The 25018-nt window shown below is 43.4% G+C and overlaps 2 protein-coding genes across 3 annotated transcripts; both read right to left on the bottom strand.

Moving 5' to 3' along the window:
- Window positions 1-15164: 15164 nt before the first annotated feature.
- LOC4342911 (uncharacterized) lies at window positions 15165-16000 on the bottom strand. Its single transcript, XM_015789725.3, has 3 exons — window positions 15856-16000; window positions 15614-15702; window positions 15165-15487 (listed from the first exon to the last, which is right to left on the bottom strand). Exons 1-3 carry the CDS (start codon window positions 15907-15909, stop codon window positions 15334-15336), a joined length of 297 nt encoding a protein of 98 aa, XP_015645211.1. The 5' UTR covers window positions 15910-16000; the 3' UTR covers window positions 15165-15333.
- A 5357-nt stretch (window positions 16001-21357) lies between these two features.
- Window positions 21358-24380, bottom strand: LOC4342910 (uncharacterized). Of its 2 annotated transcripts, XM_066312253.1 has the most exons (4): window positions 24244-24380; window positions 23772-23860; window positions 21939-22118; window positions 21358-21565 (listed from the first exon to the last, which is right to left on the bottom strand). In XM_066312253.1, exons 1-3 carry the CDS (start codon window positions 24268-24270, stop codon window positions 21965-21967), a joined length of 270 nt encoding a protein of 89 aa, XP_066168350.1. In that variant the 5' UTR covers window positions 24271-24380; the 3' UTR covers window positions 21358-21565; window positions 21939-21964. The 2 variants fall into 2 exon arrangements, with proteins under 2 accessions (XP_066168350.1, XP_015645213.1); XM_015789727.3 differs by lacking the exon at window positions 21358-21565 and having other exon boundaries at window positions 21609-22118.
- Window positions 24381-25018: the final 638 nt, after the last annotated feature.

Here is a 25018-nt window from a genome sequence, read left to right as displayed (position 1 = left end):
GGTTGACTGGGTTGCCCAGCTTTGTGGGCCGTGGGTGAATCGGGCCCATCCACCCGAAGGGTTTGTCGGTATGGCCCGTTACGTATTGACTCGGTCTATTTCCGTAGGCGCTGTGTATTTCCCTTTTTTTTAGTATAAACTTTCGAATTTGCTACGCATCTGGTGACAGATTTCTCGGTCAAAATTTGTCAGATTTTCATCCGTTGGATTACGTATAGATCTGTACCGAGGCTGTGATGTAGGGTTAGATAGGGTGTTCGGTACCCGTCCCCTGAGGTAGGAGTTTTATTTTACTCTAAACCTGACATGATGTAGTATCTTTTTCACTGGTTTATCGGCTCAATGCAACAAAAAATAGCGACAATGCCCCACAATGTGTAATTATAGTGTGCAAATACTAAACTTACATGTGTAATTACTAAACTTACAGTACTATATAACTAAAATTACATTTGTAAATTCTGTTGATATGACATGTAAGTGTACTTATATAGTTACACCGTAATTACACTATAGTTACAGTGTAACTATAGTGATATTACACTGTAACTTTTAGTAGATGTGTTGGTGATAATTTTTTTGTAATGTAAAGATCTAAAAAATAAAATACATGCAATATATATAATTAATATATGCTGATACATGTATAGACTCTTCTAATCTAGTGATCAAATGAGCCTAATCCAACTATCTAAAATCTGTGTGATTTGGACCTAAAAATGATGGATAGCTAGTCCCTAAATTTTTCATAACCTATTCATACATTGACCGATTTGGAACCCCAATCATGCAGATTTTGAACCGTTGGACTTGGATCAGACCGCTTAGACCTCTTGATTAGCAACTAGTAGTGGCTTGTACATTATAACATATCAATTACGTAAAAACTAATTAATTTCTACTATTATAAAAATTGAATATATTTCTGTTCAGATGTTGATATGTGATCTGTGTTGGTTTGAGTTGATTTTAACATCATTTTGTACTCTTTTTTTTTGTCCGTCGCAACGGTATCCGATTGTTTTATACCTCAGGTGGCCACATTTGAGCCTCCAACGAACTCGATTGTACGTACACTATCTCTCGCGCATAGTGCCGCCCTCCTCGTTCGTCCCCAGTCGCCTGGGCCTGATGCTAGATAACCCACTGGTGGAGAAACCATCTTTCGTCGGTCGGCCGATTTCCACAATAGTCCCGGATGCAATAAAAACCGGGGCTAAAGATGATCTTTAGTCCCGGTTCAAAAGGGTAACGGGCATATTTGATCTTTAGTCCCGGTTTGTGTTACCAACCGGGACTAAAGATCATCTTTAGTCCCGGTTCGAATGCTGTCAGGACCTGTCAGGCCCCCCCGGGATCTTTAGTCCCGGTTGGTAACACCAACCGGGACTAAAGATCTTAACTTTAGTCCCGGTTGGTAAAGATCCCGGTGATCTTTAGCCCCGGTTGGTGCTACCAACCGGGACTAAAGATCTTAACTTTAGTCCCGGTTGGTAATACCAACCGGGACTAATGATCCCGGTGATCTTTAGCCCCGGTTGGTGCTACCAACCGGGACTAAAGTCCCACCCCTATATATATGTCTTCTTCCTCCTCCAGCTGCCCGAGTGAGCTTCAAAATTTCTTCAAAAAAGAGGGGAGGTCATGCCAAAATTTCTATTGAATTTATTTTGGTGATTACATACAAATCGGAGGTGCCTAAAAGGTTTGCAACTTCATCCTCCAATGTTTTTTTTTGTCATACTACATTTGCACCTATGTTTTGCACACTTTTTTTGTCTCCAAAATTTAGTTGTAAGTTGATGAGAGAGAAAATGTGTGTGGGGAAGAAAGAATATATAGAAATTTAGTTGTAAGGCATTTGGCGATTTATTGAAACTCGTCAAGAACATTCTTCCGGGGGGAAACAAATTGCCCGAGACAACGTACGAGGCTAAGAAGATAGTCTGCCCGTTAGGACTGGAAGTTCATAAGATTCACGCATGTCCGAACGATTGTATCCTATATCGCGGTGAGGAGTATGAGAACCTAGAAGCATGCCCTGTTTGCAAAGCACTACGATACAAGATTAGACGGGACGATCCAGGAGAAGTTGACGGGCAGCTAACAAAGAAGAGAATTCCTGCTAAGGTGATGTGGTATTTCCCTATAATACCACGGCTAAGGCGTTTGTTCAGGAACAAGGGGAATGCTAGAATGTTGCGATGGCACGCAGAAGAGCGTCAACAGGACGGGATGCTGAGACACCCCGCCGATGGTTCGCAGTGGCGAAACATCGACAGAAAATTTAAAGAATTTGGAAAGGACGCACGAAACATACGGTTTGGTTTGAGTACGGATGGCATGAATCCTTTTGGAGAGATGAGCAGCGGCCATAGCACTTGGCCCGTTACGATGTGTATCTACAACCTCCCCCCTGGCTATGCATGAAGAGGAAGTACATAATGATGCCGATTATTATTCAAGGCCCCAAGCAACCTGGTAACGACATCGACGTGTACCTAAGACCACTGGTCGAAGATCTTAAACAGTTGTGGAAGAAGGAAGGTGTCCCCGTGTGGGACGAGGACAAACAGGAGGAGTTTAACCTACGAGCGCTGCTGTTCGTAACCATCAACGATTGGCCTGCACTTAGCAACCTATCCGGACAGTCCAACAAGGGGTACAAGGCTTGCACTCACTGTATGGATGAAACAGAAAGTACGTATCTTAAGCACTGTAGGAAGGTTGTATACATGGGTCATCGTCGATTCCTTGCAGCAAACCACCCGGTACGGAAGAAAGGCAAGCACTTCGAACATAAGGCCGACCACCGTACGAAGCCTAAACATCGCAGCGGGAAAACAGTGTTTGATATGGTTAAAGATCTTAAAGTAGTGTTCGGAAAGGGGCCTGGAAGCCAGCATATAGAGAGCGAAGATGGTCACGCGGCGATGTGGAAAAAGAACTCTATATTTTGGGAGTTACCATATTGGGAATTCTTGGACGTACGCCACGCAATCGACGTGATGCACCTCACTAAGAACCTTTGCGTAAACCTTCTTGGCTTCCTAGGTGTATACGGAAAGTCGAAAGATACACTGGAAGCACGTAATGATCTGAAGCATATGGAACAACGCGGCGACCTTCACCCGGAACCAAAGGAGAAAGGAAGCCATTACTTGAGTCCAGCCAGCTACACTCTTAGCAACGCAGAGAAGGAAAGTATGTTTGAATGCTTGGAGAGCATAAAGGTACCGTCTGGATACTCCACGAATATCAAGCGAATAATAAGCACGAAGGAGAAGAAGTTCACAAACCTAAAGTCTCATGACTGTCACGTGTTGATGACACAACTGCTACCAGTTGTAATAAGGGGTATCCTTCCAGACAATGTCCGGGCAACAATAACAAAGATATGTGCATTCATGAACGCAATTTCGCAGAAGGTCATCGATCCGGATAGATTAAAAGCCCTTCAGAATGAAGTGGTGCAATGTCTCGTCAGTTTTGAGTTGATATTTCCACCTTCATTTTTCAATATAATGACGCATCTGCTTTGTCACCTCGTGAAAGAGATCCGTATTCTCGGGCCTATGTACCTACACAACATGTTTCCTTTCGAGAGGTACATGGGCGTTCTGAAGAAGTATGTTCATAACCGTGCTCGTCCAGAGGCAAGCATCGCCAAGGGTTATGGAACAGAGGAGGTCATCGAATTTTGCGTAGAATTTATCGAAGACTTTCGCCCAATCGGGGTACCTGAATCACGCCATGAAGGAAGACTACGGGGAAAGGGAACTCTCGGAAGGAAAGCAATAACGACGGTAGACAACAATTTATTCCGTAAAGCCCATTTCACTGTTCTGCAACACTCTTCATTGGTAGCTCCTTACATCGAGGAGCACTTGGCTCTAGTTCGCGCCAGGAACATCGGTAAGTCCGATGCATGGATTACACGGCATCACATTGATACTTTCCCCACGTGGCTACGACAACATCTCATGGGTAACGAGTCGATCAACCAACAACTTGCCTTCCTGGCGAGGGGACCGTCTGGGTCGATCGCGACATTCCAGGGATATGAGATCAATGGGTACACATTCTACACGAGAGCCCAAGACATGAAGAGCACGAACCAAAACAGCGCTGTTCTTGTCGATGCCATGGGACACGATGGAACAACTGCCACGTATTACGGTGCCATCGAGGACATATGGGAACTTGACTATGGTCCTCTCAAGGTTCCTCTGTTCCGGTGCCAATGGGTTAGGTTGACTGGTGGAGGCGTAATGATTGATGACAGTGGGATGACAACTGTTGACCTTAACAAGGTTGGATACTCGGACGAACCTTTTGTCCTTGCCAATGATGTAACGCAAGTCTTTTTCGTGAAGGACATGTCTAGCAAAGGAAAGAAGGGCAGAGGGCCTGATGAGACTAAGCGTCAAGTGGTTCTCCCAGGCAAAAGAAAAATCGTCGGAGTTGAGGACAAGACTGACGAGGATTACGATCAGTTGGATGGGCAACCCCCTTTCACGGTGACGATTGACCCTAGCATCCTCCTATCAAATGAAGACACCCCTTACTCACGCAGCGATCACAAGGAGGGAACAATAGTGAGGAGAAAGTACGTGCCGTAATTATTGTGTACACGATGTAAACTATTTTGGATGTATTGATTATCCATATAAATCAATTGATGTATGGCATATGTTAATTACGCACGATTATTAGAGGTTTCAACAAGTTTAAATCATGTATATGCTAGTTATATGTGATACTTACAATTTTTAAAAGTTTTAAATTACACAGGTGGCAATTTCATATGTATGTTAATTAGAGTTTTTAACATTTAATTTACTAGCATTCATATGCTAATTATAATTGACTAGAGGATTTTTAAAAGTTTTAAATCACGCAAGTGGCAATTTCATATGTTAATTAGAGTTTTTAACATTTACTTTACTATCATTCATATGCTAATTATAATTGACTGGAGAATTTTTAAAAGTATTAAATTTAATATATTTTTAAAACTATCATTCATATATTAGAGTTTTTCACAATTTAATTTACTATCTTTCATATGCTACTTATATATGACTATTCGAATTTTTAAAAGGTTTAAATCATGCATGTGGCATTTACATATGTTAATTAGAGTTTTTAGCATTTAATTTAATATAATTCCTACGCTAAGTACATATGATGATTACAATTTTTATTAATTTTAAATCATGCAGTATGTACATACATATCTTAATTAGAGTTTTTACCAATATAATAATATCATTCATATATATGCTAAGTATATATATGATTATTGGAATTTTTATCAATTATATTTGCTTATTACGAGTTATCCACTTAATTTAAATCATATGCAGTGCTATAATCTATAGTCCCGGTTCTTAACCCTAACCGGGTTTAAAAAGAATTTCGAAATAGCGGGAAAAGATATTTACTCCCGGTTGTTGAGAACAACCGGGACTAAAGATATCAGATATCTTTAGTCCCGGTTGTTCTCAACAACCGGTAGTAAATATCTTTTCTTTACTCCCAGTTGTTCTCAACAACCGGGAATAAAGATATCTTTAGTCCCGGTTGTTGAGAACAACCGGGAGTAAAGATCCAGGGGTATATATATTCCCGGTGCGCCCTCGTCTTCTTCACCAACACTTAAACGTTTTCGGCCGATCGATCTCTCTCGGCCTCTCTCCTCGCCGCCACTGCCTAGGGCAAATCCCCGCGCCGACGCCGCCGTATCTCGCCGTCGTCTCGAGCTCGTCGTCCTCGCCGCCGCCTCCGCCTCCTCCGCTGCCGCCGCATCTCTGGGGTGAGAGCCGCCGCCGCCAGATCTCCCTTCATGCATCTCGATCTCTCCGATCTCGATCTCTCTCCGTCGCGCCCCCCGCACGAGACGCCGCGCCACGACGACGACGCGCCACGACGACGACGCGCCACGCCGCCGCCTTCGACGCCGCGCAACGCCGCCGCCGCCTGCCAACGCCACGCCGCCGCCGCCGTCGCCACGCCGCCGCCGCCACGCCACGCCGCCGCCGCCACGGCCCCGCAACGCCACGCCGCCGCCGCCGTCGCCACGCCGCCGCGCCAACCGCCACCCCGATGCCGCCACACCGCCGTTAATGAACGAGAACGAGAACGATCGAACGAACGAGAGCGAGAACGAACACGTCAACGTACGTTACCGCGAGAACGTGAACGAGAACGAGAATGATCGAACGAACGAGAGCGAGAACGAGAACGATCGAACGAAGACAAGCGAGAACGAGGGAACGAACGTGAATGAGAACAAGCGAACGAACGTGAATGAGAACGAGCGAACGAACGTGAACGAGCTAGGGAACGTGAACGAGCGAACGAACGAGGACGAACGTTAACGTGAAATGCAATATATATATATATATATATATATATATATATATATATATATATATATATATATATATATATATATATATATATATATATATATATATATATATATATATATATATATATATATATATATATATATATATATATATATATATATATATATATATATATATATCTATATATATATATATATATATATATATATATATATATATATATATATATGTTACTTCGCATTTATCCTAATACATTTTTTTGTATCTTGCAGAAAAGACGTGTTGTCGGAGTCGTCCGTCAAGCCTGAGTGGAAGAGCTAGCCCTAGAAGGAATTGGAGCAGGCAAGTGACGTATATAAATGATTGTTATATTTGTAATGCAATTAATTAAGATTATTAGACCTGTAATTAGACTTATCATATAAGATTGTGTAGTGTTCTAATATTATTTGAGTTTTAATATAAGATTATTTTATTGCAAATTAGACTTAGTATGACATTATTGACTACTGTAGTCTTAATTAGACTTAGCATATACGCACGAAACACTTAGCATATACATGACTATTTTAGTCTTAGCATGTAATATTATTTGAGTTTTAATATAAGATTATTTTATTTGTAATTAGACTTAGTATATAATTATTTACTAGCTAGGGTTGTATAATATACGTCACCTAGACTTAGCTTATATCACGATTTGTAATTAGACTTAGCACGTAAGGTTGTGTAGGGTTCTAATGTACGACATTTACACTTAGCATACATGACTTAGATTGTTAAAACATAAATGTCTCGTGACTTAGCATATACGCACGAAACACTTAGCATATACATGACTATTTTAGTCTTAGCATGTAATATTATTTGAGTTTTAATATAAGATTATTTTATTTGTAATTAGACTTAGTATATAATTATTTACTAGCTAGGGTTGTATAATATACGTCACCTAGACTTAGCTTATATCACGATTTGTAATTAGACTTAGCACGTAAGGTTGTGTAGGGTTCTAATGTACGACATTTACACTTAGCATACATGACTTAGATTGTTAAAACATAAATGTCTCGTGACTTAGCGTATACGCACGAAACACTTAGCATATACATGACTATTTTAGTCTTAGCATGTAATATTATTTGAGTTTTAATATAAGATTATTTTATTTGTAATTAGACTTAGTATATAATTATTTACTAGCTAGGGTTGTATAATATACGTCACCTAGACTTAGCTTATATCACGATTTGTAATTAGACTTAGCACGTAAGGTTGTGTAGGGTTCTAATGTACGACATTTACACTTAGCATACATGACTTAGATTGTTAAAACATAAATGTCTCGTGACTTAGCAGATGTTTCTTGTATCAACAGATGGCTGACCGCGATGAGGAACAGATATTGTACGATACAATCGCGGAGGGAAGCAGCCAGTACTGGAATGAAGAAGAGGGGAACGAGGATCCAAACCAGTACTTGAACGAGGAAGGGAACGTGGAGAGGGATGCGGAGGGGAACCAGCAGGGGCACGTGGAAAGGGATGTGGAGGGGAACCAAGAGGAGGAGGCTAGTGGTAGTCAACCCTCCGTTGGACAGAAGAGGGCACGCGGGCAACGAGGTGCAGCGAAGAAGCTTGAGGGTCGGCACATCATAACGGAAGTGGAAGAAGATGGACGTCCTAGTGCCCCGGCCGAAGCCGCCAAGAACTATGTACGTCACAGCGGTTGGGTTGTGCGGGATAACGTGCTGTCAGTACGGTGTACTGGCGAAGAACAAGGGCACGCGGAGATCATGAGAGCTTTGTCCCAGATTCGGAGAAAGAGATGCTGTGGACCACAATGCTCGAGACATTCACCCTTCCTGCGGGTACAGAGGACAAAGTGAAAAGGTGGACTCTGAAGAAAATGGCAGAACAGTTTCAGAGCTTCAAGGGAGATCTGTACCAGAAGTATATACTGAAGGGGCAGACACCGAACTTCGACACATTCCCAAAGCTAAGGGATCACTGGGACGAGTTCGTTGCATATAAGACAGGTGAACAAGGGCAGGCGATGATGGAAAGAAACAAAGAAAATGCCGCCAAGAAGAAGTACCATCACCACTTGGGGTCAGGAGGCTATAGCGTCGCGATGCCGAAGTGGGAGCAGATGGAGGCTAGCTTGATTGAGAGGGGTATCGAACCGGCAACAGCCAATTGGCCGGAACGATCGAAGTTCTGGTACTATGCTCACGGTGGAACGCTCAACCCAGCTGATGGCTCACTGGTCTTCGGCTATCAGATACGAGAGGCTGCGCGACGACTAACAGATGCAGTGGAAGCCTCCTCTCAGGGCACGTTCCGACCAGACAGAGATAGGGACGAGCTGACACTCGCCCTGCAGACTCCAGAGCATCCAGGACGAACTCGAGGGAAAGGGGTGATTCCTTGGAAGATTGGTTTCAAGGAGGACATCCACACGTACAGGAGTCGGATGAGGAGCAAGAGAGATACCGAGGCGAAGATTGCAGACCTAGAGTTCCGGGTATCGAGCTACGAACTCAACATGCAAGAGGAGGTGGCAAGGAAGGTTGATGAACGCATGGCCGCACATCGGTCCCATGATCCCCAGCCGACCATTCCTCCTGCAATGGTGAGCCCGTCAGGAAACCGTAGCAGCTGCGCCTCAACGGGGCAGGTAGGATCACAGAGCATGGACGCCATGCAAACACAGGACGAATCGACCTGTCCCGTTGATGACATCACTCAGCGGACACCATGTGAGCTGCATATTCCTTTCAAGAACTTATCAATAAAGGTAAGATTTAGCCATTCCGCTAGTTGCTGCTTATATATGTTGATTACTAATAACATGAAGGTGGCGTCGGGCATGGCCATCCCAACGGACCCTTCAGATACTTACCACTGCAGGCCGATTCCAGCAGGATACTCGAAGGTCGAAGTTGAGTTGGTCGAAGGCGCGTACGAGGACCTCGAGCTGGATTACCCTGGAGAAGACGGTGAGACGCATCTACGAGACACATGCCATGCCATTATTCTATGGCGCAGGCGGTACATCATCCTCCCTGGGCGACAAGCGGCGTCTCGTGCACCATCTCCTCCGGCTCCGCCATCTCCTCCTCAGGATCCTGCACCGTCTCCTCCTCATGCTCCGCCAGCACCGTCTCCACCTCAGGCTCCAGCATCGACTCCTCCTCAGGATCCTGCACCGACTCCTCCTCGTGCTTCTACACCTACTCCCCCGCAAGCTCCTCTTCCGGCACCTTCAAAGTCAAGGGCCCCCCAGCTCCACCGCCTGCCCACACAAGGGCAACGAAGAAGGCGAAAGTTGACGCCGCCAAGAACAAGGACCCGGGGTACGATTGCACGCAAGAGGAGCTTGACGCTTACGTTGCATCAGAAGTCAAGAGACAATTCAAGCCTCGAAGTCTAGAAAAGAAGATTCCTATAGACCCCAGTGTCAGGAACTTCTTCAGGGGTATGTCTGCATCTGTCAAGGAGGCCATCAAGCTATCGGACTTTGAGCGAACGCTGAAGAAAGCATCTTCTGGAAAGTCCAAACCAGTCCCTCAGCTTGGAGAGCAACCAAACCAGGAGATCGAGCCGTTGGTGACCGGTAAAGAAATGACGATAGAACAATTTATTACTGACACCGGTCTAACTACGGATCAATTGCTAGGAGTCGCACCAATCGAAAAGGCGGAAGTGAAATACATGTACGAACTCGGTAAACCGCTTGTCAAGCCTGAGCTGCTGCAGTCCCTACCCACACAAATGTACAAGTTCCATCAGCTGTACATGGAGATGAGCGCCACCGGTAGAGAGATGATCGGAGCGAGGATCAGGGACACGGACTTCTTGCAAGGAGATGACATTCTCTGGATCAATTTCAGGGGAATCTACGAACTATACCAGCTGGACGCCCTCGACGTCTCTATTATGAGTTGCTGGATTTTGTAAGTATATCGTTCAGTTAGATTTCTTACTTTACGTCTCCTTTAATTAATTAGGTCCTTGTATATAAGTAGACCATAGAAAATAATATACTCCCTTTTATCGTTGTAGAATGGAGATTCAAAGGGCCCGACGGCGGAGGGTTTTCGATACTGGATTCATCGACCCTCGGAAAGTAAACGTCGCAATGCTCGACCAATATCCACAAGAAACAGAGGACAATCTCGTCCATCTCCTGAAGGCGCAGCATTACAAGACGTTCATACTGCTGCCATACAACACAGAGTTAGTTTAATTTTACTGTCTTCCTACATACCAAATTTCATTCCCGTACGAACTTGCTAAGTGTTTCATATGTAATGCATCCCACGCACATTGCAGATTCCACTGGGTGCTTTTACTCATCGACCTGGAGGCCTGCACCGTCAACGTATATGACTCAATGGATAAAAAAGAGTCTACGTTTGACAAGGTTTTCGAACTTATAGACAGGTACCGTCATAAGTTCCTTTGTTAGTTAAGAAAATCTTGTTATGTTAATTGCTACTACGAATCATAGCTTACAACTCCATGTAGGGCTTGGTATCGGTTCCGTCATTTGGTCGCGGCAAATGGAGAGAAAGACTTAGGCGGAAGTTCAAATTTCCTGTGAGTACACATGCTCTACATTTATATTTCTCCGATTCAAATACATACAAGTGTATATTAATTAGATCTCTCGTTGTTTGTCATTTATTTGTAGTGCGCAAAGCAAAAGCAGGGAACTAACTTGTGCGGCTATTACGTGTGCGAGTATTGCCACTGCCTTGCAGACCAAATCATCACCACAAGAGAACTCGATGTACGTACAAATAAATTCAAAATTTCATTACGTAGCGATTTCTTGTTTAATTACTAATCAATTTCATACATTCATATAGTTTATTCGCATGAGGGATAACCTGACCACACACAAGGAATTTATCGCGGCGGTTCAAGAACAACTCATGGGATTCATCAACGAAGAAATCCTTGATCCCAAGGGTGAATTCTACTACGACGGAAACACAATTCACCGGTCCTTAGCTTCTGAGCTAGCAGCGAGTACTACTACGTTGAAATCGTAGCTAGCTAGGACATATAATGGATTGTAATTAATACATGACTACATATGTTTCTATATGCATGTGTACACATTTTCTATAATGTAAATATATTTTGTTCATATATATATCTATATACATATGCATTTGCATAACATATATATGTATAAATACATATATATTATGCATGTATATACATATAATATAATATAATATATATATATATATATGTATGCATATATATGTATTGAAACATATATATGCATGGTTTATATATATATATATAAACCATGCAGCAACAGGGGCATGCAAAAAAAAAAGGTCAGCTCGATCTTTAGTCCCGGTTGGTAACACCAACCGGGACTAAAGATGGCTCAGCCGGCCACGTGGCTAAGCCATCTTTAGTCCCGGTTGGTGTTACCAACCGGGACTAAAGATCGATCTTTACTCCCGGTTATTTCACCCGGGACTAAAGATAGCGATGTTTAGTCCCGGATTGGTACTCCCGGTTTGGAAACCGGGACTAAAGGGGGGTTACGAACCGGGTTTGGAAACCGGGACTAAAGGGGGGTTACGAACCGGGACTACAAAGGGTTTCTCCACCAGTGACCTGTCGCACAAGCAATCCACATAGCTATTCTGGTGGGCCATCAGAGTGAGGTGAGCGGTTCTGACATAGGCTGTCTTTAGTTCGGAGGTGAAAATGTTTGTCCGGTCACATCAGATATACAGACACATATTTGAAGTATTAAACGTAGTCTAATAACAAAATAAATTATAGATTCCGCCTATAAACTGCGAGAAGAATTTATTAAGCCTAATTAATCCGTCATTGGCAAATGTTTACTGTAGCACCACATTGTCAAATCATGGAGCAATTAGGCTTAAAAGATTCGTCTCATAATTTACACGCAACCTGTGTAATAAGTTTTTTTTCTATATTTAATATTTCATACATCCCACATTGTCAAATCATGGAGCAATTAGGCTTAAAAGATTCGTCTCATAATTTACACGCAACCTGTGTAATAAGTTTTTTTTCTATATTTAATATTTCATACATGTGTCCAAACATTTAATGTGACAAGGTGAAAAAATTTACCAATGGATCTAAATAGGCCCATAGTGAATCTTCCTAGGATTTACAAATGTATCACAAAGAAATTAATAGTCAAAATTGGATCATAAGAATTTTATTTTGTTGACATTCAAAGTACGAATATTCTTCAATTCTAAAAAGGTAAAAATGAAATTGCTCAATCCTCATCAAACTCCTCACTACTTACCATTTACATTTTCCACACACAACCATAACTGTATAAATAATTGAGAAGTATATGTCTAATGTTGTATTAATAAGTAGCTAAGTTATACGAGTGTGACTCATATCTTGTTTCCGATTTATATGTTTATTGTCGATGCGAGAGACGATACATATGACACTGACCATGATTACTATTATGTTCCCGCAAGGTGTCATATATTTACTGCTTATTCTTATTCGCAGGCAAGATAGTACACAATATATATTTTCATTTAAAATTATCTTCACCCGTTGGGTTTTTTTTTTCTAGTGAGATAAAAAATAACGAATGACTTAAATTCAAAATTACAACATAATTTATACAAAATTATATATATTGTAAAACATTGTAATTACACCGTAATTTTACCACTTCTCTCTTTTCATCATTCCTATAGTTGATGTAAGTCATGACTCTCATGAGAGGAACAACATAAAAACTCGTTCAACCAGCGCACAGACTTGGATGCAAACACGGAGCAACAATAGAAGAATCTCGGTAGAATCCAAGGATTAAAAATCATCTAATTTTGATGGAAAATCATTTTTCCACCGAAAACCAATCCCTTGCAATTTCGTTGATAATTAAAACCATGATAACCGAGCAGTTGTTGATGAAAGACTGTGAAAATTAGAAAAAAATATCAAAAAAATAATTTTTGGTATAAATATTTTTTGAAGGGACTTTGTAAGTCACTCACTTGTTTTGTTAAAGAAAAACCAATCGATTTTTTATGGCCAGGATCTCATCAAGATTCGTGCTAGAAAGTAGTGATATTTCACTGCCTTTCATCGATAATCGCTCGGACATCATGGTTTTTAAGGGACTCTTTATGTCACTCACTTATGTTGTTAAAAGAAGAATCAATTGGTTTTTGAATTATGACCAGGATCTCATTAATATTTGATTAATATTTGTGTTAGGAAGTAGTCTTATCCCCTTCAACCTCTCGCTACACATGTCACCTCCCGATTTCTCCCCCATCTCCACTAGGGACTTGTTCCCTCATCCCTAACACTCCTCACCTTTCTTCTAAGGGCCCCTTTGATTTGTAGGAAAAATATAAGAATTTTAGAGGATTTCAATCCTATGGAAAAAAAAATCCTATGAAGACATTTGAAACAAAGGATTGAATCATATCCAATCCTTTAAAATTCCTATGGAATGGGTAATCCTATGCACATTTTGGAGGAAAGTTAGTAATAGGTCTAACCTCAACATTTCCTTTGAGTCTATCTCTCTTATCTGATTCCTGTGTTTTTCCTGTGGTCCAATCAAACGGCCATTCCTGTGTTTTTCCTGTGTTTTGCAATCCTCTGTTTCACAATTGTATTCTTGTCAAAATCCTGTGTTTTTCCTATTCCTCTGTTTTTTCATTCGTACGATTCAAAGGGGCCCTAAGTGGATTCACTACTTACTCCAAGGTTGTGTTTAGTTCACATCAAAATTGGAAGTATGGTTGAAATTGGAATGATGTGACGAAAAAATTGGAAGTTTGTGTGTAAGAAAGTTTTGATGTGATGGAAAAGTTGGAAGTTTAAAGAAAAACTTTGGAACTAAACACGGCGCAAGTGAGTTGTCATCATCTTCCAACTCTAGCAACATGCCATCACAATGTCAGCCTCCCTTGTCTCCAGTGAAGAGCGCCACTAGATCTAGCCCCTGCCATCTCCTAACCATTACATGCTTCCTGCCACATTGCTCTATGCCCATCACCGGTCTTCTACCACTCCTCTTTCCTAAACCAGCTACTGCTCATTGCTACAGTCATCAGAGCTAATTACAAAGCTTGCTAGAGAAAAAGATAGAAAGCTCAAAACTTTGTTTGTTTTTAATGAAAAATAGTTCGCTGATGCTTAGCAAGTCATTGTGTTTGAATTTAGGGCTTGTTCGAAAGAGTTGTTGCAACGTCCAGCTGCACTCTGCAGAATCGTTTAAAGGATTCCTAACGATTAAATGTACACTTTTTAAAAAAAACTTTTTATATAAGAATTTCTTTTTTTTTAAAAAAAGAAATAAACATTTTTTTCTCAAATTCATAGTAGTAGTCAATATATTTACTATACGCTAATGACATTGTTTGTTCTTTTCACGTTAGGAGAAAAAGGAATGGCAAAAGCAAAATAACATCTTTCAAACAGGGCCTTAATTAGCTTTTTATCGCGGTTTGTAAAGCTCCACATAGAAGTAATCTGAGTAACGTGAATAGTCTAGTATGATGAGATGAGACGACGCCCCTTCGAGTGTGGCAAATCAAAGAAGTGGAGAGAAATTGGCGTCAAGGGCTCCGAGTGCCGTGCCGTAGATACATATCGGATTATCGGTGAAAAGTGCCCATATATACCTGAGACTGGGGTATAGGCGAACATACACAAGCACAGACGACGTACCCGGATTGAAATGGTACACCGCAATTCAACGCAACATTAAACTTTCCGTCAATCAAAAGTCAAAACTGCATACGCATTTGTCTGATGAATATTATTCAGATCAGAGACCAATATTTGTATACGCTCAAATCAAATATTCGAACATGTTGAAACATGCATATGAATTGAAATTCCGGCAAAACGGTGGCATATGGCAATCAATCCCACCAGCCAACAACACGGTCTTAGTACTTGGGCGGGTCGGAGAAGAAGCTGTTGATGCCGGGCATGATCTCGGGGCGCTTCCCGTCGATGAACTTCCTGAAGCCGTGCTGCGAGTAGCGCTTCCCCTCGTCGAAGTTCTCCAGCACACCGGCCGCCCTCTTCTCCTTCAACACCCTACAGGCCGGTACAGATCCATCAGATTTTTCCCATCCCAAATCACCACCACATCATCTCGAAGCAAACGATTGGTTCCCGTCACAGATCACGTCATCTCCAAGATGCATACGCATGGGTGCTTACCTGACTTCGGGGTTGCCGGTGATGTTGCGGACGAGCTGGCCGACGCAGATGGAGACGGCGACGCCGGTGGCGAGGAAGAGCGGGTACACCTACACACAGCAACCAAACATGGCGGAGAGCGTGAGAATTAATCTAGATCTCGTCGACTCTCGATCGGAAGCCGAACAGACAGATCGGGAGAGCACGCTCGTGGGAGATCGATACAAGGAAGGGCGGAGCGCGCCGCGCGTAGTACTACATACCTCGGGGCGGATCCACCTCTTCCAGGCGGCGGAGGACGCAGCGGCGGCGGCCATGGCTGGCTTGCTTTGCTGCTGCTTTTCTTCTTGCGGCGCAAGAAGGCGAGGCGAGGCTAGGAGAGACCTCTGGCGCTTCCGAATTTTCGGCGAAACGCGTTGGCTTGCTCGCTGGCGGATTATATAGGCGGTGCGCGGGTGGGGGCCCACGGGGTGGGGTAGGTCGAACTCGCGTTTGGTGGTCGTTCCTCGGGTGGGCCGAGACGAGTCGCGGAGTCGTACGCGTGACGGCGCGTGTGAACGGACGGAGCGGAACGAACAGCGTGCATGTGGGCACGATCATCCGGGGTTGGGTTTCTTTCACGTGCCGGAACTGATGAACAAAGGTGGGGATGAATAAATGCGCCCCGTTTCTGCGGGGGGAATAACAAACGGGCACCTCTTGCAGATGCCGGCGTGATGCTTCTGATGGCTTTGCACTTTTGATTTGTGAAATGGGGTAGCAAATTCGTACACGGCATTACTGTTTTTCTTTAATCTCGGATAAATAGTTATTTCTCGAGTTTTACTTTTATTAAAATGAAATATATTTTTGTAACGCGATTTATGACTGTACAACTACCTTTTTCAAAAACTACGAGAGTATAAATACTCAGGTGAACTTTAAAACCAATCCATGTTTAACTCAACTCAAGGCAAAATTTACTACAGGACACCGAAAGATTGCGGCCTTTGCTGTAAGACACTTAAAGATCGTGTATTTACTCGTGGACACTGTAAAAATGTGGTAATTAACTGGCGGACATCGGCCGCATTATTTTATTATTTCCGGTAGAAACGGAGAGAGAAACTTTGATTAAAGACAAGTTTGCCCATGGGCCCACTTGTCAATCTCCCTTTCTATGATCATCTTCTTCCTCTCTTTCTCTGTTCATCTTCTTCACCTTCTCTCTTTCTCATTGTGCCGCCACCGAGCTCCGCCGTGGCCGAGCCATCGTGCGTCGTCGCCGTCGACGGTGAACCTCGGCAATGCGCCGCCGCTGCCCCGCCGTGGCCGAGCCGTCCCAGTTGCGAGCCACGATGCGTTGCCGCCGCCGCCGCGGCCGAGCCGTCCACCAAGCCGCCCCGCCACCGCTCGGCGAGGACGAAGAAGCCATCGACAAGTGTGCGCGCTTACTGGGGCTCATCTCGCCGGAGAGCTTGAAGACGGGGGACTTCTGTGGTGGGGATTGGAACATAGGGTTGGTGGGGGCGGCAGCGCCTCCGCGTGCTGGTGACCATGGGTTCGAGGTGGGACGAGGCGGAGAGGTCAACGAGAAGGGCAAGGAGCACACCGACGAGGGAGAAGAGGCCGGCGAAGGGGAAGTCCTGCCAGGGGTGTCACGTGGCAACGGCGTAGTCGGCGGTGGCGGCGCTACCAGGCGTGCGCCGCGCCGGTGGCGAGACGCCGGTGCTGATGAGTGGCACGAGGCACGACGCGATGGCGATGGTGAGGCTGACAAAGGTCAGGATGTTGTTCGTGCGGTGCCGTGGCGGCGTGAGGCACTCGCCGGAGGAGTCTGCGCTGGACGACGACGTCTGGGCCGCCGCGAGGAAGAAGGGGAAAAGAAAAGAAGAGAGAGAGGAAGAACAATGTCAAAGGGTATTTTGGTACTTACACAACTCTTTCTCTCTCCATTTCAACCGAAAATAATAAAATAATGGGAGGAGTGTCCAGCAGCTAATTACCACATTTTTACAGTGTCCACGAGCAAATATATGATATTTGAGTGTCTCACAACAAATGCCACAATCTTTCAGTGTCCTGTAGCAAATTTTGCCTTAACTCAAAATTGTTTGAACTGTGTAACAGCCGAAGGACTGAATTTTATGGTTGTTTTGGTGAAGTGGCATGTGGCATGAGGTAAAATATTTTTTCGTTTTTAAAAATAACAGTAAATAACTTCCAAAATTTTTCTCAATAAATTATGTTTAGCTTACGAGTTACGTACAAATAGATAAATCGGGTAAAATCTAAATAAATAATATTTGGCCTATAGAAAATAATTTTAAAAATTGGATAAATTGTCTTTTGTGTTTAATAAACTTATTTTTCTAAAAACAATTATTTTGATTTCACATATACTATTTGCCAATATGATAATTTTTATTTTCATTTAATTTAAAATCCAAATGCAATTCGAGGCTTAGGTTATATATTTGATATTTAAAAACTAATAATTGGACAAAACAAATTCTTAAAAATAAATGCTGCAATGGAATAAAGTTGATATTAGATATAGAAATGAGTCAAGGTCGTTTAAGATTACAGATTTTTACCTTCGTTTTCGTTAGCACACTTTTTTTTCGCCGAGAAAGGCCGAAGGAGGCCATCCGAGTATATTAAGAAGAAGTAAAGTTACAAAGAAAAACACGATAGAAGCTGTCGAGGACGGACATGCATGAGGCACCTCCAAGAACCACACGCTAACCACACAAGCACAAACCACTGAAAAATGGAACCGAGCACCAAACGACCCCCGCTAAGCGTGGCCGATCGCCGCCCGGCCTACAACAACATCACAAAGGCGAGACTCCAAAAAACGATGCCCCCAAAGAGGTCATGACATCAAGGACGCCGCCATCGCCCATCTAAGAAAGATGTGGTTTTCACCCAGAGAGAACTCGCCAAGAAAGGGGGAGAGGTACCCATGACAGCGCTCCCAAGAGGGTTACGACACCCGAAGGCGTAGCCGCTGCCGGCCTGGTGATCATCGAGCGAGGCTTTCGCTTGGAACCCCTGCAACCTTTCAAGTAGTTTGTCGCGCATCAACTTAGTGAACCACCACACAAGCATTGGCAGCGCGTGGCTTCCACCAAGACCGCACCGGTGCCCCTCCGCCGGCCGACTTCCGAACTTGCCGCAGAACCCTACTGCCAGCTCGCTGCATCCCACCGCTCCTCCCCTGAGAGCTGGCCCAGGCCACCTCCGTCCCGCCACCCGCCGGCCTCCTCGCCATGTTCGGCCAAAGGAGAACCCGGGACTAGACAACGTCGCTTCGGCCGCTTGAGCTTCTCCTGCCGACCAGCAGTCATCTCAACCCAACCGAAACTCCCCACAAAGAAGGGGAGGAGCTCAAGAAGGGAGAGGGTGCTGACCGGCAACGAGGAAGACGACGCACCGCCGCCAGCTCTCTTTGCACAACCGCTTCTCCTGTGAGCACTGGGACCGGACCTGCAACGCCAAATCCAGCCACCACTCGAGGTCTCCAACGCCACCACCGTCAAGCGTCCCAGCCGCTCGCCCGCTGCGCCTCCTCGTCGCTGGCAGCGGAAGCCAAGGCATGAGGCGCCTCCGACGCCACCGGCTGCGGCAGCCTCGGGGCGTCCCTCCACCGTCCGGCAGCCATGGTGGCCGCGAGCTGCTCCGGCCAGATCCGCCTGCAGCGGCGTCCACACCGGTGCCCCCACCACCACCCAGTCCCGGCCGCCGTGACAGCGCCGACACCCCTCCGGCCGCCGCGGCGACGCCAGCGAAACCACCGCCGCAGCCGCTCTGCCGCCGAGCCCACAAGGCCCCGAGCCGCCGCACCCTCGCCGTCGCGTCGCCGTACCGGCCAGATCCAACCTCAGAGGCGCCGGATTCACTGCCTCCCCACGTCGGCCCGCTGTCTTCGCCTTCGGCCGCTGAGGTCGCCGTCGTCGGCTATGCCCCATCCTCCCCACGCTGAGTTGGTGGCCTCCGAGCTTGAAAGGCCTCTCTGCCGCATTCCCAGCTTGCCGCCGGCGAGCTCTAGCGACGGCGAGGAGGAGGAGGGGGCGGGGTTGCGGCAGCGCGGGTGGCTAGGGTTTTCGCCCCCCGAGCCGCCCGCGCGAGAGCGACGCGGGGAAAGACTTCTCGTTAGCACACTTTTCAAACTACTAAATAAGTAGTACATTTTGTGTGAAAAGTTTCTATATAAAAGTTGCTTTCAAATATCAGATAAATCCTCTTTTAAAGTATGAAATAATTAAAACTCAATCAATCATGAACTAATGACTTTCTTGTTTTGTGTGCCTGCACCAATGCCTCTTGTGTGCTACTACCTCGGCCTTACAATAAGATTACTTTTGTAATTAATCTGGACACCAAGTACGAAGTAGTAGATTGCTAACACAACACTTCATCTATAAAGAAAAACCAATCCTAGGATAAATCTAGACATAGTGCATGTCCAGATTCGTATTTAGAATTGAACTTTTTTTAGACTGAGGGAGTAGATGTTTACACAACTGAATGAGCCCACGCCTTAGGTGGTTCAAGATATGGGTCCATCTTGTATATGGGAGAATGTAGGGCAATTGGCTATCTAACACATCACTAAGAGATCCGCTGAATTTCATCCCTAAAATTTTGGTTTGGAAAATCCTAAAGAGAATTTGGTATGTCGAAATAGTTATCCTTCAAAGAGATTGGTTAAAATCGATTTCCTAAAAGTAAGTGGGTTTCATTTTCCCTCCGCAAGATCACGTTTGCCCACGGCTCGTGATCACGCTCGTCCGCTTGTCTTGAGACGGATTGGGAGGGAAGCTGATTCCGTACAAGTGGAGAATGAAAAATCAGGATTTGGGAACTTGGTTTAGGCTGTGTTTAGTTCAGCGCAAAGTTTGAATTTTGGTTGAAATTGGAGATGATGTGACTGAAAAATTGTGTGTGTATGACAGGTTGATGTGATGGAAAAGGACGGAAGTTTGGATCCAAACTTTGGATCTAAACACAGCCTTACTGGAGAGCCAGTAGGAAATCTCTTGGAACCGATTTTTAACAAAAGTCCTCCAAATCTGGGATTGCGAACCATTTTCCGATACTGCTGGTGATACTCTACATAAACATGATTCGGAAAGTAATCATTTTAGGATAACCTCCTCCTGAAATCTAGCAAATGTCTGTGGGAAAAAAATTATATATGAATTTGAATTCATGGCATTTTGACTGGTAACCTCTAACCGGTAGTCCCAACTTTCAGGAGGTAACCGGTCAAATTCCAAGCTTGTGTAGCCTCGTGCATGTGCAATTTGTTTATTATGGGCGTGTTTAGATATATGGATGTAAAGTTTTGGCGTGTCACATCGGGTATTACATAGAGTGTCGCATAGAGTGTTCGTGCACTAATAAAAAACTAATTACAGTATTCGTCAGTAAACTGTGAGACGAATTTATTAAGCCTAATTAATCCGTCATTAGCACATATTTAGTGTAGCACAACATTGTTAAATCATGGAGCAATTATGCTTAAAAGATTCGTCTAGTAAAATTGTCGTAATCTGTACAATTAATTATTTTTTTTAGTCTATACTTAATACTTTATGCAGGTGTTCAGTTCTTACAGGGGTTTGATTATATACGGTACTATTGTTTCCTACTATATATCAAGGAGATTATTAAAAGATTCCTACATTATTGATATTTTGTGGTGGCCGAGGAAAACTTGGCAACCTCGCAAATGTCCAGCCTGGTTAGAAAGGAGTTCGTTCGCTGACTAAAACTGAGGGGAAGGCAATATAATATGTTTTATTTTCTTATAAGCCACCGACTTGCCCACTTGGCCTCTAGAACAAGTCATGTGTACATCATGCTTTCATGCATGCATATCTTCTAGAGGAGGAAAATGCCTTTTTCTTTTTTCCTTTTGGAAAATGCTTTTGACCTTTTGTGCTTGCATGTGGCCATTCCATGGCCAGTCCAGCTCCAAACATGCTTTGGCCGCTCCAGACAACATAGAGACATGAATGAGCATAGGTAAAATAAATTTGTTATATAATATTATATATATTGATAGCACAATCATATAAATACAGCGAGGAAACCGGCCAGCTGTGTATTTACAGCAGAACAGAACAATATTAGTTAGCTAGCAGTGTATTTCTTTTTTTTTTTACCTTTTGAAAATAAAAGGAATTACAGTGGAAATGATCATTCCTAGAGAAACAGACAGATATATGGACAAATATGTAAAGTAGCAAGTCCTAACATGGATATTCCCCATGTTGAAAACTTATTGTCGATTCATTCATTTATATATAGGCATTTTGAAGCCGAGAATCAAATCGATATATATATATATATGTACCCATCGAATAAGTATGACTTTTGCGTCTATTTTTTGGTTGAGGGGTTGGTGGGGTTGTCCAGGGCCTGCATGTAGTCGCGGCGCTTGGAGAGCCAGAACCTCCTCACGCCATGCTGGGAGTACCTCTTCCCCTCGTCGAAGTTCTCCAGCACGCCAGCCGCCCTGTTCTCCTTCGTCACCCTGTTCCAAACATAGTGTAAAAAACCGGACCGGAGAGGGACCCGGACAACCCCTCGGTTCACCGGTCCGATGGTCCGACCGGAAAACCGCAGGTTCAACCGCGGTTCAATAAATATATAAAGGTTGTATATTTTCTGTATAACTCAAAGTGGTGAATGACCGGATGGCTAGAGCCAAGTGCTCTCAACACACAGACCCACGTTCAAATCCCATGCCACCAGCCCTTTCTTTGATTTTTGAGGAAAAAAACAGTGGGCCTTAGTGTGGCCCATTTATATTCTACATCCGGTTTAGTGCAAAACCGGCCGGTTCAATCCGGGTCCAAAGACCTCTGGTTATGGTTTTTTCCAGTCGTACCGTTGATCCGGTCCGGTTTTTTCTACTAGGTTCCAACCATCCACAAGATATATATGTTATGCTTTTTTTTTTTTTACTTCTGAAAGTGAAACCATCCAAAAGATAGGGTTTTGTTTGTTGGTTAAAACTATTTTTGAAGTTCAAATATGAAAATAACCCCTTCAAAAAACTTATTTTTTTTGGTCTGGCCTTTTCATCGCGCCATCTTTATTGGTATAGCTGGTCAATATTTCTAAGATATATATATCTTTTATTTTAGTCCAGAAGCCAACCAGATAATTTAGAAGTTTATTATGGGGAAAACAAAGGAAAGGTGTGCCGGTTAGTCAAAGGAGATTTGGCTACTGCAGATTGAGCTTTAATTGTTTGATATTGGTCACAGCTGTAGCATATATGTGGAAATTAAATGATATTCAGAAATTTAATGATATTCAGATACGGGTGAAATTAAATGATATATTCTGGCTACAGGTGAAATTGAATGATGTTCTGGCTACAGGTGAAATTAAATGTGTTCTGCTACAGGACATTGGAAATCTTGGTTCTTAATTTGTTGCAGGACACCCCCAGGTAGTTTGAATATTTATCATTTTCGATTGATTTTCTAGACGGGAACTTTTTTTAATATACATTGCTCATGGTACCATGCTCTGAATATGATTCTATCGCTACCGTCTTGTTGGCTTGTGGTCGATCTTTTTCATCGGCCAATTTTGTCTAAAATCAACGGTAACTTTTTATTCGACACGGGTCATCTGTGGTGATAAATGGGGCAGAGATTTTAACAAAAATAGATTCAAGGCCAAAAATGAGCTGAGAATTTTCGAAGAATTAGTAGTAATATTCATGCAACTGAAGCCACTCGAACAACAGCATAGACCTTATTTAGATGGGGAAACTTTTTGGATTTGATTGTCACATCGGATATACAGACACACATTTGAAGTATTAAACGTAGTCTAATAACAAAACAAATTACAGATTCCACAGGAAACTGCGAGACGGATTATTAAGCCTAATTAATCTATTATTAGCAAATGTTTACTGTAACATCACATTATCAAATAATGACGCAATTAGGATTAAAAGATTCGTCTCGCAATTTATACGCGATCTGTGTAATTAGTTTTTTTTTTCATATTTAATACTCCATACATATGTCCAAACATTTGATGTGATGGCCGAAAAAGTTTTGTTTTGGGAAATAAAAAATGCGATGGAATTCAGAAGAGAGAACCTCTGAACCTGCATGGTATCGTGCAGAATTAGTAATATTCAGAGCAAAACATTTCGTACCTCACTTCCGGGTTGGTGGTGATGTTTCGCACCAGCTGCATCGCGCAGATCCCCACGGCCACGCCGGTGGTCGCGAACAGCGGGTACACCTGCACACACACAAACATATTAATTTGTACACCATCATCAGTTCATCATCGGGGACCAACAACACAAAAAGTACACCAACACTGCATGCATGCGTTCCTCTTGATCGTCTGTCTGATCAAGATCCTACAACATTTCAGGTCGTTCTCGCATCAAACACATCATGAAAGGAGAAAAAAAAGGGACATGGAGATGTTGGAGTTTTATATCGCATTTTGTCGACATACAAAATTTTAAACTGTATCCATTTTGATGGAAATTTTGCAGCCTGGCAAATCGAGACCTGTTCTCGCAATTCGATCACAGGGCACAACATAGATCAAGAGGAGCAAGAAACTAGCTGAAGAATGAGAATGCCGAAGTGGAGAACAACACTGATGCGTACCTCAGGACGGATCCATCGAGAAGCCATTGCTTTGATTTCTTTTCGTGTGCGTTGTTTACTAGTTTTTCTTTGCAATGGATATCGGATCACCAGGAGAAGAGAATAGGAGGTGTCCTAAGTTTTAACAACTGGTGGCTCTCCTGAGAACTAGGAATACTTTTCTACAATCGTTCTATTAATATCCATCGGGTTTAGGGGCATATCTTTTAGCCAAAAAAAAGTTTTGAGGCGTTCATTTTTTTTCAGAGTAGACAAGCTTCTATGATGATTTTTTTTTAGAGAAGGATATTTTTTACCCGGCCTCTATATCCAACCGGATATATACGGCCATTGAAATAGGAAACTTAGCCCCACAAACAACCCAATCTGAAATTCGCTCCATACGATATTTGAACTCAGTACCTTGGGGTACTACTCAGGTCAAGCTTCTATGATGTAATAATTGAAGAAACTTGAGATGTTTGATTGACAGTGGTGGCAAAAACAAAATGTGGCATATACACGGGATGAGGCACATAGGGTGAAGGAGGCCGAAGCGATGCTAGGTAAGCACTAAGCCGTAAGCAATAAGATTAATGTGGAATGGAAGTTTAAGATGTTACTTCTGTATGAAAAATGAGACTATCCAACTAAATCACCATCTTTCTCATATATGCAAGTAATTTTCAGGGCAACATATTAGCTCCGATCTTGGGCACAACTACAAAGGTGTGATGAAAATGGAGAGCTTCTAAAGGTTACATGTCATAAACTTGAGATGACGGTCATGCAACTT

This window comes from Oryza sativa, chromosome 7, assembly GCF_034140825.1.
Source record: "Oryza sativa Japonica Group chromosome 7, ASM3414082v1".
Lineage (NCBI taxonomy): Eukaryota > Viridiplantae > Streptophyta > Magnoliopsida > Poales > Poaceae > Oryza > Oryza sativa.
Note: the sequence above shows the minus strand (reverse complement) of the source record. Positions and strands in the feature narration are given on the sequence as shown.